Source organism: Fusarium falciforme, chromosome 5 (assembly GCF_026873545.1).
Source record: "Fusarium falciforme chromosome 5, complete sequence".
Taxonomy (NCBI): domain Eukaryota; kingdom Fungi; phylum Ascomycota; class Sordariomycetes; order Hypocreales; family Nectriaceae; genus Fusarium; species Fusarium falciforme.
In genome coordinates, this window is record NC_070548.1 from 1903310 (window position 1) to 1926409 (window position 23100).

Consider the following 23100-nt stretch of genomic DNA (forward strand, 5'->3'; position numbering starts at 1 on the left):
CTCCCGTCGTGTTTCCTGCTAGAAGACCGACGGAGAAAACTGTAACGCCGTTTGTCTTGTATAGTCAAGACATGATAGAGAGAGCAGCTCGTGTGGTTCAGGAGTTGTCAAGCTGTCTTCCAAACACGTCGCGTCGCCGTGTGTCAGATTTAGCAGGTAGCCTCGACGTTGGCCTTGGAGTTCATGAGCAGGGCGACAATCAGACCGTAAAGACCTAAGTGGGTGGGTTAGTGGGTAATACGTAATTATGCAATGTTTCAGAAACATACCCAGGACTTCGGCGAAAATCAGAATCAGAATCATGCCGACGAACAGACGGGGTTGCTGAGCAGTGCCTCGGACACCAGCATCACCAACAATACCGATAGCGAAACCAGCGGCAAGACCAGCAAGACCGACGGACAGACCAGCACCGAACTGAATGAAGCTAGTGTAAAGGGGCAGGTGCTGCTTCAGACCATCCGAGATAAGAACCGAGACGACGAGACCGTAGATACCGATGATACCAGCCATAATGACGGGGACAATGTCTGCAGAGGTCAGTACCGAGATGGCGATCGATGGTTTCGGGGTCGCGTACTCTTGACGATAAGATCGGGTCGGAGGACACCCATGGCAGCGATACCAACACCAGACTTGGCGGTACCGTAGGAGGCACCCAGGCAGGTGAAGACGATGGCGCAGGTGCAGCCCATAGCACCGAAGAAGGGCTAGAGATGGTTAGCTATGTCGAGCTCAATGTCGAATCGATATCGTCGACGCCCTAGATGCAAGGCGAGGCATCACGGGTGACGTCGGAGGATGGATGACGTGGAGGACTAACCGAGTAAACGGGGCTGCGTGAACGCGCATGTTAGCTTCAATCATCAACAAGAAGAAGGTAAAGAGTCGTGTCAATGGAATTCGCCCGTGTTTGGCGATGCCTGAAGCTCCGGGCGATGCCCAGGGAGCTCCTGTGATGACGGGGGCAAGGAGGCGCGCAACCAAACTACGTACCAGTATTCGGAGACCATTTTGGCGGTGTTGTGATGTTTTGTTGCGAACGAAGCAAACTATCGGCAGAATCGAACGAGAGGGATGATGCGACGAGATCAACGGGCTGATGACGGGAGCTGCTGGCAGTCGTTGGATGACGAAGGTGCGAAGGTGTTGCTTGCTTGTTAAGGTCTCAACCAAGGAAGGCGCGGTAAGGTTTTGCTGTACACACTGCTGCTGAGGGAGAGACCACGGGGGTGCCTTACATAAGCTGACACGGGGCGCCTTGTTTCGGATTAAAGATGGACCCGGAGGTCAGAGCCACAGCAATTTCTGGTTGGCCGATCTGAAGAGTGTGGGTCCCGCGCAGGAACTGCAAGCCACACTCTGGCGCAAGGCTTCAAATTTTCTGGGGGCCTTGGCGCATTTTTGGTGGCTCTTTTTTTTCTTTCCTCCGACTTTGTTCGACATCAACATTTCCGTCTCAATCTTCTAGCTATAGTCCTCAGGGCGAGCCAACGCAAGGAACCCTGATCTTTGATCCCATCTTGTTAGTTCATTCCTATCCGTTTCCCTGTATCTCGCGACACCGCTTCGAGAGGAACCAGCTGCTGACCTGCGCTTCATCAGATACTCTTTCTCTCACGAAAACCTCGACCTACTCTTTCACCATGTCTGAGAGTGCTGGTATGGACATTCTATCTACACGTCTATCTCTAGATATTAACCTTTCACCAGCCTGGCCCCTGGCCGACCAGAAGCTCGAGCAGGAGCTCCTCGACCTCGTCCAGTCCTCCCAGCGTACGTTCCCAAGACACCGACGAAGCGAAAACCAGTACTGACATGTCGCGCAGATGCCCGTCAGCTCAAGAAGGGTGCCAACGAGGCCACCAAGACCCTGAACCGTGGTGTCTCTGAGATTGTCATCCTCGCTGCCGACACTCAGCCCCTCGCTATTCTCCTCCACCTCCCTCTCCTTTGCGAGGACAAGAACGGTGAGTGCAATTGGACAGATTCTGATCGAGACAGGTTACTAACGACGTCCTAACAGTCCCCTACGTCTACGTCAGCAGCAAGATGCACCTTGGCCGTGCCTGCGGTGTCAGCCGTGCCGTCATCGCCGCCAGCATCACCAGCAACGACGCGAGCGAGCTTGCTGGCCAGATCCGAGCCATGCGCGACAAGGTCGAGCGCCTCGCCATCTAAGATACCCACCGAATGAGGAAAGAAAAAGATGGAATACTTCGTCGATGAGGGCCCTGTCGGCTTGTTAGTTGGATGTGGTTAATGTTTGACAAGGCGGGCCGTCGGGTGGTTGAATTGGTGTTAGATGGACTACCAAGGCTGCAGACAGTAATATCAGCAACTCTCATGACGAAGCCAACAAGTTGATGCAAAGACTTGACGATGGATGCCCACTCTTATGCACAGACAAAGACGTTCATGACAACCCAAGGTAAAGGCAAATACGAAAACGAGGCCAAGTGGATGTAGCTCCCGTTCTCCAATTGCCAAATGCGAATGCGACGTCGGAGTTTGGTGTGCGTGGGCCGCTTAGTGGACAGCGTTGGTCGAGCTTCTCCACTGATGCGGTCATTAGGCGCCGCAGTCGCTTGCTTTTTTATGAACTGGTGATCGATTGAGCTGCAGCAGCTCAGCTCAGCTCAGCTTGGATGGTTCTGGTCCTTCTCCTATGCTCCTTCTACTGTGACCGCTTTGGATTGAGACTCAACTTCTCTCCTACTCATGCATATATCCAGTTGTTGACACGGGCTCCCCGCGCACAATGCCAGCCATCGCTCGCAAGATCCTCATCTGCGCAGCGATCGACGGGCTCATCATCCAGCCTCTCTCCTCCAAAGGCCAGCGACCCTTCCAGCCCGTCCGCATCAAGTATGGCGATGCCACCGTCTCGCACGTCGCGCGCGAGCATGTCCCCGACGCTTCCAAGCCCGAGTCTTCTTTCGAGGCTTTTGGGGTCATTGGTATGCCATTGTGGCCCCGCGCGCTTACGGCCCTAGATGTATGACATGGCTGACGTCGACTGCCCCCATTCTAGGTCTCATCACTGTCTCCAAGTTGAGTTATCTCATCACAATTACCCGCCGTCAGCAGGTCGCCCAAATCTGCGGTCAGCCAATCTACGTTGTGACTGAAGTAGCCGTCACACCATGCACCTCCAAGACGGGCGCCGATGAGTCCATTCGGAGGACGTCAAGTCACCTTTCACGACAGGCTCGCGATTCTGGTGATGAGAGCGATAGCAGTGAGGAAGAAGTCGAGCTTCCCTCGCGCACATCGGACGAAGTAGAAGACGCCGTCATTGAGGATGAGGACTCCAGGCCAGACTCTGCCAGGAGCCGCGTCGTCGAGGACGTCATCCGCAGGAGGGGTAGTTATGGGCGTTTCGCCCAGCGATGGTTCAGCCGTAGTGGTTGGACCATGGATCAGAAAAGGATTATGGGGTTGAGCAATTCCGCGAGCGTTCCGGAAATGGCCATCGTCGACACTTCACCGAGCAAGACACCAGATGAAGAACCTACGAAGGGGCCCCTCAGCGAGCCAGAGCTTCTCCCGAAGCTGCTGAGGACTGTTCAAGTTCTCTTTGGCTCATCACGGAGTTTCTACTTCTCGTACGACTTTGATCTCACGCGTTCACTCGCCAAGAGATCTGTGTCACCCATCAATGACGCTCCCCTTCATACACAGGTGGACGACGTCTTCTTCTGGAACCGAAACCTCTTACAGCCCTTTATCTCTTCTGGGCACGATTCCTTGGCTCTGCCTCTGATGCAAGGCTTCGTTGGACAGAGGACCTTTGTCGTTGATAGCCAGCCTCCGCAAATGGACGACACAGGCAAGGACTCCGTCGAGCTGTCCAACCTCACGCCCTCAAAGTCCCAATCGGACACTCCTCCACTTGAGAGCTCCAGAGCCTCAATTGACCTCCGTCCCTCGGAGAGGAGATATCTCATCACCTTGATATCACGCAGGTCTACGAAGCGAGCCGGTCTGAGATATCTCCGCCGCGGTATAGATCAAGACGGTTTCGTCGCAAACATGGTTGAGACAGAGCAGCTTCTATCCTCGCCTGCATGGGACGCATCCTCAAAGGTCTACTCTTTTATGCAAATCAGAGGCAGTATTCCTCTCTTCTTCACCCAGTCCCCATACTCTTTCAAGCCAGTGCCCATTCAGCAGCACTCCGAGGAGGCAAATCGCGCCGCCTGCCACAAGCACTTTGAGAGCCTCTCTAGAAACTATGGGCAGTTGCAAGTGGTCAATCTTGTAGAAAAGCACGGTGTTGAGGCGTCAATTGGCTCAGCTTACCAGAAGAGTGTCGAAGAGCTCAACAAAGAAGCAGGCGAGGGCAAGACAATACCCTTCGAATGGTTCGATTTCCATGCCGCCTGTAGGGGCATGAAGTTCGAAAATGTGAGCATCTTGCTCCTCCAGTTGAGGCAAAAGATTGAGAGCTTCGGAAGCACCGTCCAGAAGGAGGGCGAGCAGCTGGTCCAGCAGAAGGGCGTCCTTCGAACCAATTGCATGGACTGCCTCGACCGGACCAACGTCTGTCAGAGCTCATTCGGGAAGCACATGCTCGAGGTCCAGCTCAAGGAGGAGGGCTTCGACATGAGCGCGCAGGTGGACCAGGAGACGGCCTGGTTCAACACCCTGTGGGCGGATAACGGCGATGCAGTGTCTAAGCAGTACGCGTCGACGGCGGCTATGAAGGGCGATTATACGAGAACACGAAAGAGGGATTATCGAGGTGCCTTGAACGATTTGGGTCTCTCTCTTGCTAGATTCTACAGCGGGTATGTTGATAATCCCCTGACACCTCATCAAGTTGCTAACCAAACAGAATGGTCAATGACTACTTTAGCCAGGCGGCAATAGACTTCCTCCTCGGCAACGTCACGGCCAAAATCTTTGAGGAGTTTGAGAGCGACATGATGACCAAGGATCCTGCCGTGTCGGTGGTCAGGATGAGACAGCTGGCGGTTGAGCTGTGCCAGAAGAGAGTGATAGCAGACGAGAAGGAAGAGTTCCACGGGGGATGGGTGCTCCTCAGCCCGAATGCGCCTGATACCATCAGGGCCTTGCCATTGGAGGAAGTTGTCCTCTTGTTGACGGACGCCGCCCTCTATCTTTGCCGCTTCGACTGGAAGTCGGACAAGGTATCCTCATTTGAGCGCGTCGAGCTCGGCAACATTACGGGCATCAAATACGGCACATACATCACCTCGACCATCTCTCTTTCTCACATCGACGAGACCAAGAACGCCGGCTTTGTGGTGTCTTATAACCCAGGCAAGAGTGATTTTCGACGCACTAACACCCGAACCTTTTCGAGCCGTGGCGACATGGCGAGCAAGGAGAATCCCTCTGCGCAGAAGGATGCCAGCATCCCAGCCAGCTTGGCCAACCTGCTCTCTAGCAAGCCATCGTCGACATCCAACCTGCGTCAGCTTGTCTTTAAGGCAACATATGTAGACTCTTCTGTGGCCGTCCTCGGGGACGATGGCCCACGACAGACAGAAACACAGCAGGTTTCCACCATTTGCGAAGAGATTGAGCGATTGGCGCTGGAACGACAACTAGAGCGCCCAGGAGAAGAGCGCAAGAGCCTGGTCGAGTCCGGGGACATTATCTCTTTGGAGGAGGCGAAAAAGAACACCGGGTTGCTAGAGCAGCTGGGGCATTCGCTCAAGAAGATGGTATGGGCATGAAAAGATTTCCATCTAGAAACGACATAGACGACAGACCTTAGATACCATGAGTTTTTTGCAGTATAATAATAGGATTGTTTCAGGACGACTTTTCCAGACGGTACAGGTGTATCTGGTATCGCATATTCTCGAGGGGAATTGGATATGACAAGCCTTCTGGGAGTCGAAACCAGATGGAATCATCAGACTGCAGCTTTTCCCAAGAGTAGCCTGGTGTCTCGGTCTCGAGGAGAGTGTGGTCGAGCAGCCATTGCATAGGATACCGCTTCTTTTCTTTGCCCAGGGCAGCTTCTGAGTAGCTTCCAGGACTGTCCACCACGAGAACCAAGCTCCCCGGCGTGAGGGCTTGACCGAGGTTCTTGAGGAACTTGGTCGTCTTCCCGATGCCTCCGCTGGTGTACAGCTCGTTGAGAGTAAACAGCAGCGTCACCACGATGGGTACCTTGCCACCTGCGCACCGAGCAGCCAGCGAGTCGACATCAAGAGCCAAGACATCCTGCTGTACCACCTCGACAGAGAGCTGACCCGGCTCCAGAAGCGCGCGGTTCGCTGCGCGCGCGGCCGCCGACGCATACTTTGAAATGGGGGGCGGGGAGTTGGTGCTCGACTCGAGAGAAGAGATGACGCCGGCCCAGGGAGCCGAGTCAAGGAGCGTCAGATGACCGTTGGTCGAGGTGGATTGGAGGTAGGATGCAAAGGCGAGGTGCTCAGCTGCGCATCCTCCAATTGAAAGCATTCGCAGAGTGCTTCGTGGTTGAGACCTTTCGGGTTTGGGAGCATCTGGTCCTGTTTCAGCAGATGCCTCACCAGGTTCTGTAACTTGTTCCAGAGTATCGGAATCCTTTGTCAAACCCGCTTGGGTACTTGATTCCAGATTCTTTCCACTGGAACTCCCCTCTTCAGAAGCTAGAATCCCATCCAGATGTCCCTTGATGCCGAGGAAAACAGTGGTATAGCATAGTGTCCGTGTAGGACTCCATCTCGCCGCATACGCCTCGAGATAGTCCTCCCTCCCAAAAGCAGTAGCAAAGTCGCGATTGAACAGAGCCTGCTTCACCTCCTGCAGCAGACCTGCAAAGTCGTCTGACGTGAGGGTCGATTTGAAGGCATTGGAGAAGACGTCGAGCAGGCGCTGCTGCTCGGCTTGGCTCTGCAGTGATGGTGGTGAAGAAGCTTCTTGATTCTGCGCCGGGGCGGCCGACTTCTTGTTGCTCTGCTTTGAAAGGGCAGCCTTTCTGGAGGGGCCCGTCTTCTTGACCATTTCTTTATCTGGAAATGGCACACTCTAGTCTGGCTTGGTCAGCCAAGACGTGTGTCGGCGGGCTCGGAGATCCAAAAGAATTGATTGTCGTCGTCGTCTGGTGGTGGTTTGTAAATTCCATTGGAAAAGAGAGTGGGGTACAATCGGTGAAACCCCCACTCCGGCCGAAGCTTCCTACCCGGCCAATCTCTCGGTGAAGACCTCGGATGTGTCGTGACTTGTCGCCATATAAGTCAGCAGCTCGCAGGCAGATAACCAAGATTCGTCTCCTGAGTGTGGCATCAGGCCTAGGTTGGTGTTATTCACCGACAGGCGGCCGCCACAGGTTTGCTAAGGTTTTGGGGCAGACGGGCGGATACATATCATATCATTCATCAGCCGTTACCATATTCTTGATAACCGCTTACACAGTCCATCCTTTACCGTCTTTGGCTGGGCATTGCATTTCCGCCGACATGCCGAGTGCAACCACACCTGGTTGGACGTCTTCCTTGTCGAGCTCGTCAAGGTGCTGGGCACTGCTGGCTCGCACACCTTGACACGCGCAGCCACATCTCCGTCTGCCCCATCGCACTCGGCCCTCCTCTCCGACTATCGCTCCTTCGACCTGCTCCTCCCTATGTGTACTTCTGCGTTCTGTCACCGAGACAGGCCAATTACTTATCTGGATTGGTGCGGATGGATTGTGAGGTTGTCCAGCAGCCGGTCCAACCAGGGACTTGGGTCGTTTTTGTCCAGCGGGCCTCGTCTGTTTGTGAGAGGTCCGCATCGCGCAACTGAAGCCACAGCATCGCAACGGAGTGGTGTCCGACTCGGCCACGGGAGACGGAGTTGCCCCTCTTGAAGCCCCCGCGGGGGCCCGCCAGCCAGTTCCAACCTCCGGGCAATTCTATCCTTTTCTGCCTGTTCACCCTCCCTCCGGTTAAATTTGGTGAGAAAGGCGCTGCAGTCTCGCAACCTATGAGCGAAATATGTACTCGCTCCTCAGCCCGGCGTGGAGATTTTTTCATGTTAGTGCGGTTGTTGACCAGGAAGGATATGGCGTGAAAAAGCCGCAAAAGGAGTTTTTAAAAAGACTCTTCACGCGGCAAGATCATCAGCATCTGAAGGCTCACTCGAGTAATGACGGGGTGGCCAACCGACGTCACAGAGGTGAGGGTTCCTCACAGCCAAGTGCCGCCGTTGCCCTCTGCCTCCATCAAGACTCCACAGGGGCCAGCGAACGGATCAACGAGTGCGCTGGGAATTGGGAGGGATTGCGTCAAGAGGCAGGCACCTGCAGGTTAATCTCGAGCACGCAGCTGCTCGGTCGCCCGTGAATGGGCTCTGCGGGATCTCGACTGGAACATCGAGAGCATCTCGAGGGGCGCCAGGTCGCAGGAGGAGGGGCTCCCAGCGTCACTGGTGTCAAGGACGGCCCCCACCGGGACCCCACTCGGCGTCTCGCCGGCCATTGACCTTGTCCCCCCGCGCCGAGGGCGGCGAGAGCGGCGAGCTCTGTGCTGTTTTTGCTGAGCTCGAATCTGAGTTGTGAGTGGGCAAGGTGAAGTGGTGAGCCAGTTGGAAGCTGGGTGGCCTGCCCTTTTTGGCGTGGCCGCCACCTTGACCGGACGGGACGGACTTGTACCTGCTGGCTGCGCTGGGGAGAATGCCCTGAAGACGCAGGCTGCATGGCGCCGAGGGGCCCTGGAGCTGCCCCCTGACAACCCGAGAACCACCCAAGCTCCGGGCCCGCCACAGTTGAGATGCCTCGACAGCTACCATCTGGATGATGAGCAATCTTGTTGTTCCCCCAACGTCAATGTACCTCGATTCAGACTGTACCTGCTCGGGCATGTACCTCGTCTCAGCCAATGTCCGCTCATTCTCGAGGCGATGATGGTCTTGGGCTGCGGGATACCGCCCGGCCGACCATTTTTTTCGAGACTGGGAAAACTGGAGACCGCTAAATACATGACACGACCCCTCCAGCAAACGTCAGACTTGTTCCGTTCATCTCCCCGTCATTCGACCTTTTTCTTCCCTCGTTCCTCCTCCTCTTTCTCTTCCTCTTCCTTTTCCTCCTTCATAGAACCAGTCTCTCAAACATTCGGCAAAATGGGTTACGGCGAGATCGATCAAAAGGCCATCAACACCATCCGCACCCTTGCGGTAAGCTTTTTTCCTCTTCCCCTCCAGCTCTTGTGCATTGGATTTTACCCCGCCACGCCTGCCCCGCCATTCATTCACCTTGGGTTTGGGGGGACGCGCAGAGAAATGTGGTGAGAGAGACAGTGTCGCAACCATCGCAAGAGGGCGTCACCGCCTCATCGGTTTTTGTTGTTTCGCTGGCTCTCGTATCGTCATCGTGTTGGGCGTGTGCCCGGCCCTTCCGTAGCTCTCATAACGAGCAGAAAACAAAGGACAATGTCGACTGACGAGCTCTCAACAGGTTGATGCGACCTTCCACAGCAACTCGGGACACCCTGGTGCTCCCATGTGAGTTTTCCCGCCATCCGCTCCGTCGTCGATGAGCTCCTACAGCAAAATACATGAATACTGACTCTCTTATCAAGGGGCATGGCCCCTGTTGCCCACGTCCTGTTCAACAAGTTCATGACCTTCAACCCCAAGAACCCTGACTGGTTGAACCGTGACCGCTTCGTCCTCTCGTAAGTCTTTGACCCGACGGCCGACGCCACAAGCTCATTCAAGGGGGAAAAATTGACAATTTTCGTCCTCAGCAACGGTCACGGCTGCATGCTTCAGTATGCCCTCCTCCACCTCTTTGGCTATGACCTCACCATCGATGACCTCAAGGCCTTCCGAGTACGTGATTCTGACGTCTTTTCTCACCATTGCTTGCTTACCGTTGCTGTAGTCTGTCGACAGCCGGACTCCCGGTCACCCCGAGGCCCATGACACCCCCGGTATTGAGGTCACCACTGGCCCTCTTGGCCAGGGTATCTCCAACGCCGTTGGTCTGGCCATTGCCCAGGCTCACACCGCGGCTACCTTCAACAAGCCCGGTTTCGACCTCGTCAACAACCACACCTACGTCTTCCTCGGCGATGGCTGCCTCATGGAGGGTGTCTCGAGCGAGGCCTGCTCTCTCGCCGGTCACCTCCAGCTCGGCAACCTGATCGCCGTCTGGGACGACAACAAGATCACCATTGACGGTGACACTGCTGTCGCCTTCACTGAGGATGTCCCCAAGCGATACGAGGCCTACGGCTGGCAGGTCCTCACCGTCGAGGACGGTGACCACGACCTCGAGGGCATTGAGGCTGCCATCAAGGAGGCCAAGGCCAACACTGAGAAGCCCACTCTTATCCAGCTCAAGACCACCATTGGTTTCGGCTCCCTGAAGCAGGGCACCCACGGTGTCCACGGCTCTCCCCTCAAGGCTGACGACATCAAGCAGCTCAAGGAGAAGTTCGGCTTCAACCCCGAGGAGAGCTTCGTCGTCCCCCAGGAGGTCTACGACCTCTACGGCAAGCACTCTTCCGAGGGTGCCGCCGCTGAGCAGGAGTGGAACCAGCTCTTTGCCAAGTACAAGGAGCAGTTCCCCACCGAGGCCGCTGATCTCGCCCGACGACAGACTGGCGACCTCCCCGAGGGCTGGGAGAAGAACCTCCCCGTCTACAGCCCCGCCGACCCCGCCATCGCCTCGCGAAAGCTGTCCGAGACTGTTCTCCAGAAGGTCCATGAGGCCATCCCCGAGCTCTTCGGTGGTTCCGCCGATCTGACTGGCTCCAACCTGACCCGATGGAAGGATGCCGTCGACTTCCAGCCCAAGTCGACCGGTCTCGGCGACTACAGCGGCCGATATGTTCGATATGGTGTCCGTGAGCACGCCATGGGTGCCATCCTCAACGGTCTCGCTGCCTACGGCACCATCCTGCCCTACGCCGGTACCTTCCTGAACTTCGTCTCGTACGCTGCTGGTGCCGTCCGTCTGTCGGCTCTGTCCCGCGTCCGCACCATCTGGGTCGCCACCCACGACTCCATCGGTCTCGGTGAGGATGGTCCTACTCACCAGCCTATTGAGACTCTTGCCCACTTCCGTGCTCTCCCCAACACTCTCGTCTGGCGACCTGCCGACGGTAACGAGACCAGCGGTGCTTACTACGTCGCCCTGACCTCCAAGGAGACTCCCAGCATCATTGCTCTGACCCGCCAGAACCTTCCCCAGCTCGAGGGCTCGACCATCGAGAAGGCTGCCAAGGGTGGTTACGTCCTGCGCGAGGTCGAGGGCGCCGATGTCACCCTCGTCGCCACTGGTTCCGAGGTTGCCATTGCCCTCGATGCCGTCAAGGTCCTCGAGGAGAACCACAACCTCAAGGCCCGTGTCGTCTCTCTGCCCTGCTTCGAGGCCTTTGACCTCCAGGACCAGGAGTACCGCCTGTCTGTCCTCCCCGACGGCATCCCCTCGCTGTCCGTTGAGGTCATGAGCACCATGGGCTGGGAGCGCTACACCCACGAGCAGTTCGGCATCAACCGCTTCGGTGCTTCTGGTGCCTACAAGGATGTTTACAAGGCAAGTCATCCCCTACCCCTGGTCAGCTTAAGCTTGGGCCAGGCGATTCCCCAGATCTCTATCCCCACAGAATCCTTTGCTAACCCCAACTATAGAAGTTCGAGTTCACCCCCGAGGGTATCGCTAAGCGTGCCGTTGCCACTGTCGACTTCTGGAAGGATGTCCCCAACATCCGCTCCCCCCTCAACCGCGCGTTCAAGCAGATCATCTAGATTCAAGACGAGCAAAGCAAAGAGGAAAATAAGAATAAGAACAAAAATAAGAAATAAGAGTGATGAGTTAGCAAGAGGCTCGGGACAGGCCGACCCCGGGCAGAATGATTATGCAAGTGATGACGACGGGCTTTGGAGCAAGGTTTTATGGGCTACGTATGGTAAATTAGACATCTCGCGAGATGAATTCAAATCTTTTTAGAACAAGTAACTGTGCTGTATCTGCTGCGTCTGTTGTTGTAACTGGTATATATGTCTTGCCATGTGATTCTGTGATTTCCATGATTCCACGACATGGCAAAAAACAGAGTTTGATGGATGTGGTCTGGTCTGTCTCATCCCAAACACCATATCGATCGATCTATGTGCGACCTCTGAGGTATCTCGCTCAGTAGCATGCTCCATAGATAAACCCAAATACTCGTCGTTCGTCTCCTCTTTTAAGGACGACGGCTCGAGTTGGATGGCAAGCGTCCATATCACCAAGATTTTTCATACACTTTCTTTCTCGCTCGCCTGCCTTGTTTTCTTCATGTTCGTTCCTCCGTGGTATTATCCCATTTGTATTGCATCGCTTCGTAATCGTGGTCTTGGTCGTGGCGCATGTCTCGCAGACGATGTGCGTCCCTGGCATGGCTGGCTGCAGGGGAGTCGCGTCATTCGGGCCCATCCTCGTGTGCGCGGTCTTGACTCTCGGCCACCCACTCCTTCTGGAACTCTCTGCCCACACGTTCCAGCCTCGCAGAGGCACGGCGGGCTTCCCTCGCCTCCTCGGCGGATCCGGCGACCACGACACCGACGAGCAGCGGCGCCGCGTCCTCGGAGCGTGGGTCGTCCTTTGCGGTTGGCGGTTCGGACCGTGAGTCGGGGCCGTGGCTAGAGCCGGGCGCTGAACCGGGACGGCTCGACGCTGCTGCAGCTGCTGCTGCAGCAGCGTTGTTGTTCCCGGTGGCGCTGGCTTCGGCGGTATCGCGGGGGTCGAGATAAGAGTGTAGGACGACGGGCCCGCGTTCCGGGTACTCGACCATGAGGCGCTGAGGACGGCCGAGACCAAGGCGCTGGGCGGCGGTCTGGGAGGAAAGGGCGCTCGAGGTGAGGGCGGTAAGAGACTCGAGGTGGGATTGCGACGAGGCCGAGGTGATGAGCGGGGTGAGGGTGACGTCGGAGAGGTGGAGGGAGAGGGTGGGGTGCTGCGAGGGGAGGCTGGCCATGATGGCGGGTTGTGCGGACAAGCTTGAAGCTGTCTCGAGGGTCGTATGAGGAAGGTTGATTCAGGGGCGGAAGGGTCGAGCAGCGGGAGGAGAGGCTTGTGAGAGGGAATTGGCGCAGAGGGAGAGGGGTATATGGTGTTGTAGCAGTAGAGATTGCGGCGGCGGTGGTGGTGGTGGTGGCAGTGGTGGAGGGGGATGGACGTGACGATCTGCTGCTGGTGTTGGGACGGGAGCAGAGCAGCTGCACCAGTGACAAGCCCTGGAGCTTCCCCTCCTCGCTTGGCTAGGCTGGACCCCGCTGGGAGCCGTGCCCTGTCAGTTGCGTAAGGTCTGCTAACCTCCGCTATCTCTAGCCTCTTGATACCATGGACAACCCCACCATGGACGGGCTTGAAAGGAGGGGAAGCTCTTCTGCATCAGGCTCGATATGACCATGTGATCAAGGCGGACAGGCAACGACTCTCTGGGGTATACTCACAATTGCACCTGTTTTAGGCCTGTCACGCAGTTTTACGAGACGATTGTGAGCTGGCACCACGACGACATCAGCAGCTTTTGACAACCAAACATAACCCCGCCTTTCCATTGATTCAGGGAGTCCTTGTCTCCACTGAAGCAACCGGCGAAGCTCAGCGGCTATGCCGCCGTTTTCCACGGACTGGGTTTAGGTGCCCATTAGCTGGCTGCATTGGCTGGGTAGAGCTACGTCACAGTGGGGAGGGGCACAAAGGGCTTGTGATAATATCACGGCGCTTCACTCGCAAATCCACAAGAATGCCAACCAGGGATCGAAGCTAATGGGGAGACGGGCTGCTAAGAAACCAACAAGTACTCGCCATTGGCTCGGCAAGCATTTGCCAACCGTGGGGTAAAGATGCCCTGCTGCGGAGGAATGTCTTGCTTCTTGGCCCTTTTTTTTGTCCCTTCAGGTTAATTTCTATTACCCCATGTCTTCTTTTTAACTCGTCCGGACAACGTCCGCTGGCGAGAGCCAAGAATGGGATCTGACTCTGGGGAATAATGAGATCCTGCGAGGGTTTTGCTTTTGAATCTGACATGGCGGATTTCGCTGCATGTGTGCAGGAGAGGCTCAGCATCTTCGTGTCGATGAGATGAAAGGCAAATACGTTGCCAAGCAAAGATACAAATGCTCGAATATTACTATTCTCATGCTTAGCTTCATTTGGTCTTGTTCGATATGTGTTTGTAGAGACAAACTTGCTTCATGGTCAATGGCATCATCGTTGGACTCGCAACGCCTTTACTGTCAACTCATCAAAATATCGAGTCAGTTCAAATCGACCTATCACAACTAAACGTGCTTTTCCTGGACAACCTCGGGATAAAGGCTTCAAAAATAGCTGACCAGTCAACAGATTCCTCAAGATGTCTCAGAACCTCTCCCGTGCTTCTCTGGGACTCATTGTTGACAAGATCGCAGTCCACAAAATCAACGCCCTCAGCAATCAAATTCCAGTATGCATCAACTGATACCCGGTGCAGATGTTTCAAGTGGGAGGATCTGTCTTAGTATTCGATCCTCGGTTAGTGTATTGCAACTCCCTTTCAGCAACATCCTTCAGACATGAAGATAGCCAGCGTGTTGAATTGCGGATGATTTACCATTTGTTATCAAGTCTTCATGTGAAAGAGATCAATAATTCAAGAGCGATTGCTATCACTATTGAGAGATAGGCTGTTGTCCATATCCTATGAGTGTAGTCGAATACATCCCTCGTCCGTGGCCGAGATCAAGCATCCATTGAAACCACTGTGGTTTTAACTCGTAAAATCGGTCTCAAATTATGAAAATACAAAGATATAAATGTAAAGCGGGCTCGAAGACGGGTTCAATGGGCAAAACGCTTGTACGTTCATGCTACTTTCAGCTTCGAATGCTCCCTCTATTAGCATCCTCCATCTTGGTGGCTGTTCTCAGCAGCCAAAACCAGCCGTATTCCACGTCTGGAACCAATTTCCAGGTGAATTGAGCTGGACCGTCTCATTTAAATTTCCTATATGTATTTTGCTTTATCTAAAGTCATACGGTTCTGATACTTTGCTTGTCATTGATCAAGCACTCGGCACACAAGCCAGCTCACCATCAATGCCTACCATTGTCTCGTTTCCACCAAACTATAGCAATCACAGAATACTCCCCTAGTGCAGTCTCAGTTGGTTCGCGTCAAATATTCCTAACTCGTCCTTAGTAACGCACTCTACTCCTGAGAAAAATTCAAGGTACATTCCGAGTCCCACGTTCACAATAGCTCGCCTGATCCAACTTTGCCGCATCAAATACAGCATCTTTTTAGTAAACCTGACAGAAAACATTGACAAATAGCTCACTGTTTCTGCTTCGCATAGTCTCTGGATCTCCAAATCCAGTTGGCAGATTCAAACGGAGCCAAACTTGCGTCGTACCACCCACAGCTGGTGGTCTAGCCTTGGGCTTCTTTTCATCCACGCAAGACCGATATTGCCACTAGTATTGAGTATGGTTTTCGAAGCGTTGGGTGACAACCTAGGCAGCGAGAATGACTCTTGTGTGTTACGTGACTTACGTCTCCTCGCGTTGTTGTGAAGGGAAAGCGAACTGGGTCGCCAGAAGTAACAGGTGACCGAGACAACCATAGATAATCAAGGTTACAACAGAGTACAAGGCCATCACAAGAGATAAGGATATGGAGGAGATTGAATGTTCAAGGTCAATAATTCAAGAATACCTACCTATTCTGGAAGGTTCAGAGGTAGATGCGAGTTATTAATAGCATCCTAAGGATCAGATATAGCTTCATAACCCCGGTAACCATCATCATAAATTTAGGTTGTTAAAAACGACCTCAACCTTGCCCAGCCTACCTATTTGGGTAATTCGGGGCAATTGCCGTGGCCAGTTGAAAAACATGGCTTCTCCAATCAAGACAGGGACACGGGGTGTATTCTCGTGTTCGCTGCTGCGTATACAGAAACATAGCTACTTTTAGATGCCCAGTTTTCTCTATTTTTGGGGGATTGATAACTGTTAAATGCAAACCAGTCAACCTGGGTGGCATGGTCAACAACAATCTGGCGTGATCTGACGTCGAATGCAGGACGCCCAGGCAGACGGTAGGCAACGCGGGGCAACAAGGAAAAAAAAAACATGGTGACAAATGGGGGTTGAAAATGGCTTCCATGGACAAGTACCCGCAATCATCAAGACGAGAGGTGACCATCTGGCATCATGTGTTTGATGCAGTGTGGTGCAGCAGGGTCGTCTGGCAAGATGGCTCACAGCCCGGGCAAGACCTGAGGGGGAGAGGTCGTCCGTCACGGAGGATGCAGGTCGCTGCTGATTGCGCCTCAAGTCGCATAAAGCGGGACGAGGCGAATGTGATTTGCCCTTTGACGTGTTGCGCTGCGCAACAAAGCAACGGGAGGAATGAGCAAGTCCGCAATCGGGACTGTCTCTGGCAGCATTCTGACCCGGAAGCAAAAGAGAGTGCTTCTCTCACTGTCTCTGGGCGCGGCGGATGCTGTGGTGATTCTAATGATGATGAATCAAGAGCCCGCCCATGGATGCTCCGGACAGCAGCGTTGGATGGGCGATGGGGCTAACGTGCAATGAAGTAAGCCTCCTCAGCAACTCTCTTGCTAGTCGGTGGTGGGGGAACTAGTCTGACATGTCACGGCGCACCGCAGGTTTGCGCGGGCGGTACTTGTTTGCTTGGGTGGGTGGACAGGCTCAGTAACATGGGATGGGCATGGGGCTGGCTGGCAGTCAGTCAGTGGTAGTAGAGGTGCTGGCGGCGGACCACCACCTCATCGGCCGGGGGCCCAGCAGTTTTTGGCGATCCATCCGATTTACCTTGCCAAATCTTCTCTTGGAACCACCATCACCACATATCTTTGCTGCTCTCGTGTCTCTTCCTCCTCCTCCACTCGCCGCCTCTTCCTCCCCCCTTCTCTCTCTCGCGACTGTCGCTCTCCACCATCGCCCTCCAGCTGCAGCCTCGAGTTCTGCATCACGGCGTGAGTGCTTCCATCGAGCCTCCTCCCTTCCCCTTTCCCCTCTCTCTTCTTTTTTTCTTGGTTCCTCTCTGCGTTGTCTCTCGGGTTCCTCGTCTAGCGGCTGGTCGGTTGCTCTTGCGTCTGGGTCTATTTCCATCAGCATCGGGTGTATTTTTGGGGTTAATTCGATTCTTGATCTCTTGCTCTTCGCCGCCGGCCGGTTTTTGGTTGTCTTCGGCCTCAAACTCGACGTCTTCTCGCTCGCTCGCTTCGCTGTTGTTCTCTCGCATTCCCCCCCGGCCGCCGCCGCCGCCGCATGACAACCACGTCTCGTCGCATCCCATCCCTCGAGTCCACAAAGCCCCCTCGGTCGCGTCCTTCATCTCCCTCATCGCTGCGCAACCATGGCTGCGGCTCCTCGTCGTAGAAAGCTCATCGGTCAACGCCGCCGCGTCGAGGACGAGGGCGAGGACGAGGGTGGCCCGGACGCTCTCGACCTCGATGACGATAGCATCACCGACGGCTCCCTGACCGACGACAATGATCCGGCCGATGACAGCGATACTAGCAACATCGACGAGGCCTCCCCGACGGCTCCAAATGCGAGGAAGAAGGCCAATGGCGCTCCTGCTGCTCCAAGACACGCCGGACATGCCTCCAAGTTGGGCACCGACTCTGGCCATGACGGCAAGGCTGTGACGGATACCGACATGATGCTTCACGGTCTTTCCATCACAGATCAGTCTCCGCCTGACCAGGTGATGCATTTCGACGAGGTGACGGCCCCGTCGCCCCCCAGATCGCCTGCGGCTCCCATCGTCGTGAGCTCGGCGTCTGCTAGGCCACAGGCAGCCACTGCGAACCGACGTCGCCAGGAGCACGAAGACTACAAGCGCAGGAGAGACGAGGATCCTGCCTTTGTGCCCAACCGCGGCGCCTTTTTCATGCACGACCACAGACATGCCGGGCCTGCGGCGAATGGCTTCCGCCCTTTCGGACGAGGTCGAGGTAGGGGCGGACGTGGTGGTATCGGGGGCCCGTATGCACCCATCAAGTATGTCATCACCCGTCACTCCCCCTCTTCCTTACCGTAGGTATACTGACCGATACAGTCAATTGCACCACCCGGGAGACCCAACGACCAACTCTCCGTGGATCCATGATATGCACGAGACTGTTGTAGAGCCGCCACCTCCAGCACGGCCTCGACATATGATTGATGATGAGGGTCCAGCCAACGGGAATGGTTTCATTCCCACCTGTGAACCCAACCCGACTCCCATCAACCGGACCCTCTCCACCGAGAAGCACATTGGCAACACGCAGGTCCGGGTCTTCCTTCCGTCCATGAAGGCCCCAGCCGTCATCCCACGTCTTGCCGTCAAGCAGTACACCAAGCTACCCGATCACCGACCTCCTCTGCGTCGGGACAAGCCCGTCCGCATCTCGCTCCCCGAAAACCCTCCTCGATATATTTATCCCGCCGCTGACAGATCCTTCATCTTTATTCCGCGGGCAATGAGGCCGAACCAGCAACGTATGCGAGGAAAGCCCCGTTCTGGCTTCGGTTCCATGGGTGGTTTCTCGAGACGGACCAGCATGTTTGGTGGTAGCTACTACGGCGGCAGTGTGTACACGCCCAGTGTGGCCCTCAGCAGGCGATCGTCCATCGTTGATCGAGACTACATGTTCTCTCCTACCGGCTCCGTCATCTCTCGGCCGCCGATCCCAGTTGAGAACGCTCGGCCAGTTGTTCGACTTCCTCCTGCTCCTCGTTCAGACGTGCCCCCCATGAACACGATGGCTCCTCCTCCAATGGCAGCTCCTATCCCTGTGTCCATCCCCGGACCGGCCGATCCAGCTTTTGCCGTTGAGCGACCTATCATGTCTGAGACATCGATTAACGATCTGCCCCCGCCGCAGACATACCCGCTTCCCCAGAAGCCTGCCTTCCAGGAGAACCGGCCAACATCAGCGCTGCCTATGCATCAGCCTCGTCCGCAGAAGAGCATTTCAGTTGCCGATATTGAATCGCCTACGTTAACGCAGGGTCCTCAGGCCTTCCAGCAGGCCTTCCATCAGCAGGTGCCGATCCAGATGGCTAACGGCCTCTCTCAAGAATCCCACAACCGTCAGCCTTCGTACCCGTCTCAGCTTTCAACCGGCACCCCCCTATCCCAGATTCCTGAGAGGGCTATCCATGCTGCACCATTCCAGCCCAACACGTACGGCCAGCAACCGTACTACAGCCAGCAGCCTTACCAGGCGCAGCCGCCTCAACCCCAGCCTCAGCCCCAGCAAGGCTATTACTACCCCCCCAACTACAACAATCCTAACATGGCGCCTTCAGGTGGTCCACCTCCGTTTGTCCCTGGTCAGCCAGGTCCTCCTGGCAGCTACACACCTCAGAACCAACCTGAGCAACTCGCTATGCCCGGCAGCGGCCAACCCCCTCCAGCGAATCTTGTGGCGCAGGAGGTCAACGGCATGGTCTATTATTATGACGCCTCTCAGCTCCCGCCAGTCAACAACTATCCTACCTACTCTGCCCCTCAGGGATACCAGCCTAGTGTGATAGGCATGAACGGCATGGTGACGCCCAGCCCAGACGCATTCTACTATCCCCAGCAGGCCCCCGGCATGGTCTACTACCCGCAGTAGAACTGTGACATGTCTGGTTACCCTTTCTTCACTTATCCCAATGCTTTCTACGCGTACTCGATTTAATAGCTACAACTACGACCTTATACCTAAAAAACACAAAAGCACTTGCGACGTTTATTCCCAAAAAGCCCCGCGGGGCAGCAGGAGGAGGCAGTGGAGATGATGGGCGTCTGTGATACACCTCGGGGGATTGAGGTTTCATCTCGAGACGGTTGGAGATCCCCTGAGGATTCGTATTGCGATCACAGGTCTCATGGACGACTTATTCTTATTTTGTGCCTGAAAGGCTCCCAGCCAAAGAGAAGATGGCTGCGTGATGACTACCATAACTCTACGGACTCGGCATCATTACCTGGAATGGATTGACGGATGGGAGTTGATCGAGTAGGGGTATCATGACTGGTATTCTTATCATTGACAGGAGATGGAGTTTTTTCATGGCCGGTGAAGTCGGGATGGATAGGAAGAAGTTTGGAGGTTGGAGGGGGAGGTGGTTTGCTAGGGAATTTTGCTCCTTGCCTTAGCAATCCATCTATTCTTCCCCCTATTCTGTGTGTTTTGGTGTAAATTCATGCGTGGCGCTGTGCTTTGAAGGCAACGGCGTTTGGGTGTCTGTCTGTCTGGAGCACTATATACCTGAATTCACGGTCTGTGGTTGATGTTGGTGAATCAAGTCTTTGGGCACAGCAGGATGCCTACGGTCTCTCTCGTGTGAGTCACGGCTCAATTGATGATGGTCCGAGGAGCCCATCATGACCCGAGGTAGTGAGTACAACTCTGAACAAAGAGCACAGGAGAAGCCGAGCTTGATCATGACGCCTTTCTTGGCCCTTCGGTCCGGTCGTCCATCTGAGCTGTTCACACGTCATAGCAGCGGAGCTCTGACGGGCATGTGCAATTGAGGGGGAGCATTTGTTGATTCCCCGTCTCCACCTCGCTTAAAGACGTCCATAGCTCCATGGGTAGCATGGCTACGCTTCCCGTTTCGAGAGACTCATGTGAGGACTGTCGAGTCAGGCATTGGCCAACCAGGTGATGGCTCAGCCATGGTCATAAGTCAGCCATGGGGAACATGGGTCCTTGGGGAAAGGTTAAACTCGGCAACGACAAGAGAAATTTCGTCTTATTTCGTTTCGTGTCTGACTTTGTTCGCGGGGAAACATCGAACCCCTGAGATGACGAACAAGCATGGGGATTGGCTCCATTGCTCCATCTGGAGATAGGAAACAGGGGATAATAAAAAAAGCAGAGCAGTCAGGCGACCCCAAGCGCCGGAGTGGCCATGTATGTACAAAGTTGAATGGTTCTTTTTCCCGGGGTGACACGGACAGGTTTGCTGTTTGTTGGATTCCTTTGCACATACATACACGACCGGCATGGGGTAAGAGACGCGAGTTGACGTTTCTGGAAACCAGGTGTACAAAGACCAGGGGGAGGGGGAGGGCAATTAGAGGTTGGGGACGGGTACTTGGGTTTGGATGATGCGGCAATGAAGTCACGGACGATACTTTTGATACTGTACGGACATTCTGCTTCCAAGTGACAGCACAAGTTTTTCAACGTCCATGTCTAGGGTAGGGATGCATGTACGGACATGGGGAGCTGAGGCTTGGCGGGGGATACTTTACGTACGAAGTATTGCGGTTTGCATGGAGTCGTGTCCATGTTGGGAGTAAAAGTGTTATGAGCTCGTGGTCATTGAGCAGAGTTGGAAATAGGTACCCGAGTACTTAGAAGCTGTTGAAATTCCCATCATGGAGGATCATATGCATGCCCCAAGACGCCTCCAACAGATGCAGTCAGCAAAAGCCAACCAAGGTGAATCATCGAGTCTAGCAAAGCTGCAAGGACAGGACGGGATAAGCTCCAGGAGCTCGTGTCGTGTGTCGTTCGAGCCTCTAGCTCACCTCACTCTCAATTCCGACTCGTCAAACCAACCGTCCGAGGTCCGAGTCAGACTGTCGTGATTGGAAGTGGGAGCGGAGAGAGAGAGGGGGAGGCGGCGGCGGCGCGCAATGTGTGTGATACTGTACGACGCACATTCCAAAACCGCGTCGAGCTGCCTCTGCGTCACGCGATAGAGATTGGATAGCAGCTTGCATCGGATCGCCTCGACTAGGTGGCGGAGGACGGATAGTGACAGGCTAGAGGGGAAGCAGGGCGGAGCGCTAACAGACGGCATGTACTCCCGTCCTGTACCTCGAGCGACAACAAGCCTGAGACTGGAGCGAGCCAGGATGCCCAAGTCCTACTGTCTACTGTAGGCAAGGCAAGGTACTAGCTTCTGTGGGTGGACCAGGTGTATCAGCGTCAGGGATGGTCTGGTCTGTCCAAGGTAGCCGGATCTATCTAAAGATTTGTCCAGATGATCTGTGTTTATTTTTCCCTGCGCGGTGCATTGACGCTGTTGATGCCAGGAACTCGAAGGCCCCTGGAGTGTGAATCCCTGGTTTCTGGATCCCATGCCTGGGGGGCAGTTTGATTTCTTTTACAAAGACATATTCGGCGGAGGAGGCTGTCCGTCGCCGAGGGGAAGCTGTCTTAGACGGTGACAGTATCCGTAAGCAATGTCTTGATCGCTTGTGAGGCGAACCATCTTAGGCGACAAGACATACGCAAACTCAGTGCCTCGCGTCCTTGCAGCCTTGAAAGAAAGATGGTGATGATGATAGCAAACACGAACCAAGGCTGACCAAGCGTTGGTGCTGGCGCTGGAGGTGGCCAAGCTGCTGCCTCCCTCTGCTTCTGGGCGCGTTCCAAGCCAAACCCGGACGTCCCGGGGGTGCGGTTCGGTCGGATTGATAGTGAGCTGGGGCCAAAGACGCACTGTACTGTACGACATCTATTGCTGGTCTGAGCTGGGAGTGGTGAATCGCCAATCGAGCTGCAACAACGCAACTGCGATAGAGGCTGGGAATCTGGAAAAGCCCTGGGGGGAGAATGCTCATCTGAAAGAAACACCGTGTCCCGAGACAAGACCGAGAACTCGACAAAAGCAACATTTCCTTCTCCATGTGTCGTGTCGAGCCCTTCGAAAGCGGGGGATGGCTCTTTCCAGGGCCCATCGTGACCGCGAGTCCGTGACCTGAAGAGCATGGATGGCGGCATCGGTGAGGCGGCATTGCGTAAGTATACTGTACAGTACCCCCCGGTCGTCCACCGATCAAGAGCTCAGAGGGAAGCATTTGCCGTCATGTGGTACCTGGCCGCAGATAGCGTCTGGGGTTGAGACAGGGCCTGCGTGAGGCTCTCGCCCTATCGCGCGCCTGGTAGCCAGTCTCCCCTGCCCCTCTTTTTCCGCGACCCAGGACGCCACTCGCAGCCTGTTTTATGCTCTCCACTCTTTCTGATCAATCCTGGGGATGGGCTAAAGAGAGCGACCTAGCATTTGACAACAAGGGACCAGGGGGGTGACAGAATGGATGGATGGATGGATTGCACAGTGACCAGGCAGATGATGGAGTTTGTCACTCAGTCAAGTTCTTTCAGGGGTATTGATGGCGAAGAAGAGGAGAGAAGAAACTAGAGATGA

General features: G+C 55.0%; 7 protein-coding genes across 7 annotated transcripts; 4 read left to right on the plus strand and 3 right to left on the minus strand.

Moving 5' to 3' along the window:
* Window positions 1-149: 149 nt before the first annotated feature.
* NCS54_00681200 (V-type proton ATPase proteolipid subunit) lies at window positions 150-1013 on the minus strand (the record flags this gene model as incomplete). Its single annotated transcript, XM_053152256.1, has 5 exons — window positions 150-214; window positions 270-530; window positions 581-710; window positions 824-836; window positions 997-1013. The coding sequence occupies 5 exons, from the start codon at window positions 1011-1013 to the stop codon at window positions 150-152; spliced, it is 486 nt and encodes a 161-aa protein (XP_053008231.1).
* Window positions 1014-1646: 633 nt separating this feature from the next.
* On the plus strand, window positions 1647-2181 carry NCS54_00681300 (Ribonucloprotein; the record flags this gene model as incomplete). The annotated part of the gene is made up of 4 exons (XM_053152257.1): window positions 1647-1662; window positions 1714-1776; window positions 1830-1970; window positions 2027-2181. The coding sequence occupies 4 exons, from the start codon at window positions 1647-1649 to the stop codon at window positions 2179-2181; spliced, it is 375 nt and encodes a 124-aa protein (XP_053008232.1).
* Window positions 2182-2761: 580 nt separating this feature from the next.
* NCS54_00681400 (Hypothetical protein) lies at window positions 2762-5708 on the plus strand (the record flags this gene model as incomplete). Its single annotated transcript, XM_053152258.1, has 3 exons — window positions 2762-2960; window positions 3035-4793; window positions 4841-5708. The coding sequence occupies 3 exons, from the start codon at window positions 2762-2764 to the stop codon at window positions 5706-5708; spliced, it is 2826 nt and encodes a 941-aa protein (XP_053008233.1).
* A 79-nt stretch (window positions 5709-5787) lies between these two features.
* On the minus strand, window positions 5788-6969 carry NCS54_00681500 (Hypothetical protein; the record flags this gene model as incomplete). Its single annotated transcript, XM_053152259.1, has 1 exon — window positions 5788-6969. The coding sequence occupies one exon, from the start codon at window positions 6967-6969 to the stop codon at window positions 5788-5790; it is 1182 nt and encodes a 393-aa protein (XP_053008234.1).
* Window positions 6970-8961: 1992 nt separating this feature from the next.
* NCS54_00681600 (Transketolase) lies at window positions 8962-11700 on the plus strand (the record flags this gene model as incomplete). The annotated part of the gene is made up of 6 exons (XM_053152260.1): window positions 8962-9120; window positions 9401-9447; window positions 9525-9620; window positions 9693-9777; window positions 9830-11509; window positions 11584-11700. The coding sequence occupies exons 1-6, from the start codon at window positions 9067-9069 to the stop codon at window positions 11698-11700; spliced, it is 2079 nt and encodes a 692-aa protein (XP_053008235.1). The 5' UTR covers window positions 8962-9066.
* A 656-nt stretch (window positions 11701-12356) lies between these two features.
* On the minus strand, window positions 12357-12911 carry NCS54_00681700 (Hypothetical protein; the record flags this gene model as incomplete). The annotated part of the gene is made up of 1 exon (XM_053152261.1): window positions 12357-12911. One exon carries the CDS (start codon window positions 12909-12911, stop codon window positions 12357-12359), a length of 555 nt encoding a protein of 184 aa, XP_053008236.1.
* Window positions 12912-17308: 4397 nt separating this feature from the next.
* On the plus strand, window positions 17309-19565 carry NCS54_00681800 (Btz domain-containing protein; the record flags this gene model as incomplete). The annotated part of the gene is made up of 2 exons (XM_053152262.1): window positions 17309-17958; window positions 18017-19565. 2 exons carry the CDS (start codon window positions 17309-17311, stop codon window positions 19563-19565), a joined length of 2199 nt encoding a protein of 732 aa, XP_053008237.1.
* Window positions 19566-23100: the final 3535 nt, after the last annotated feature.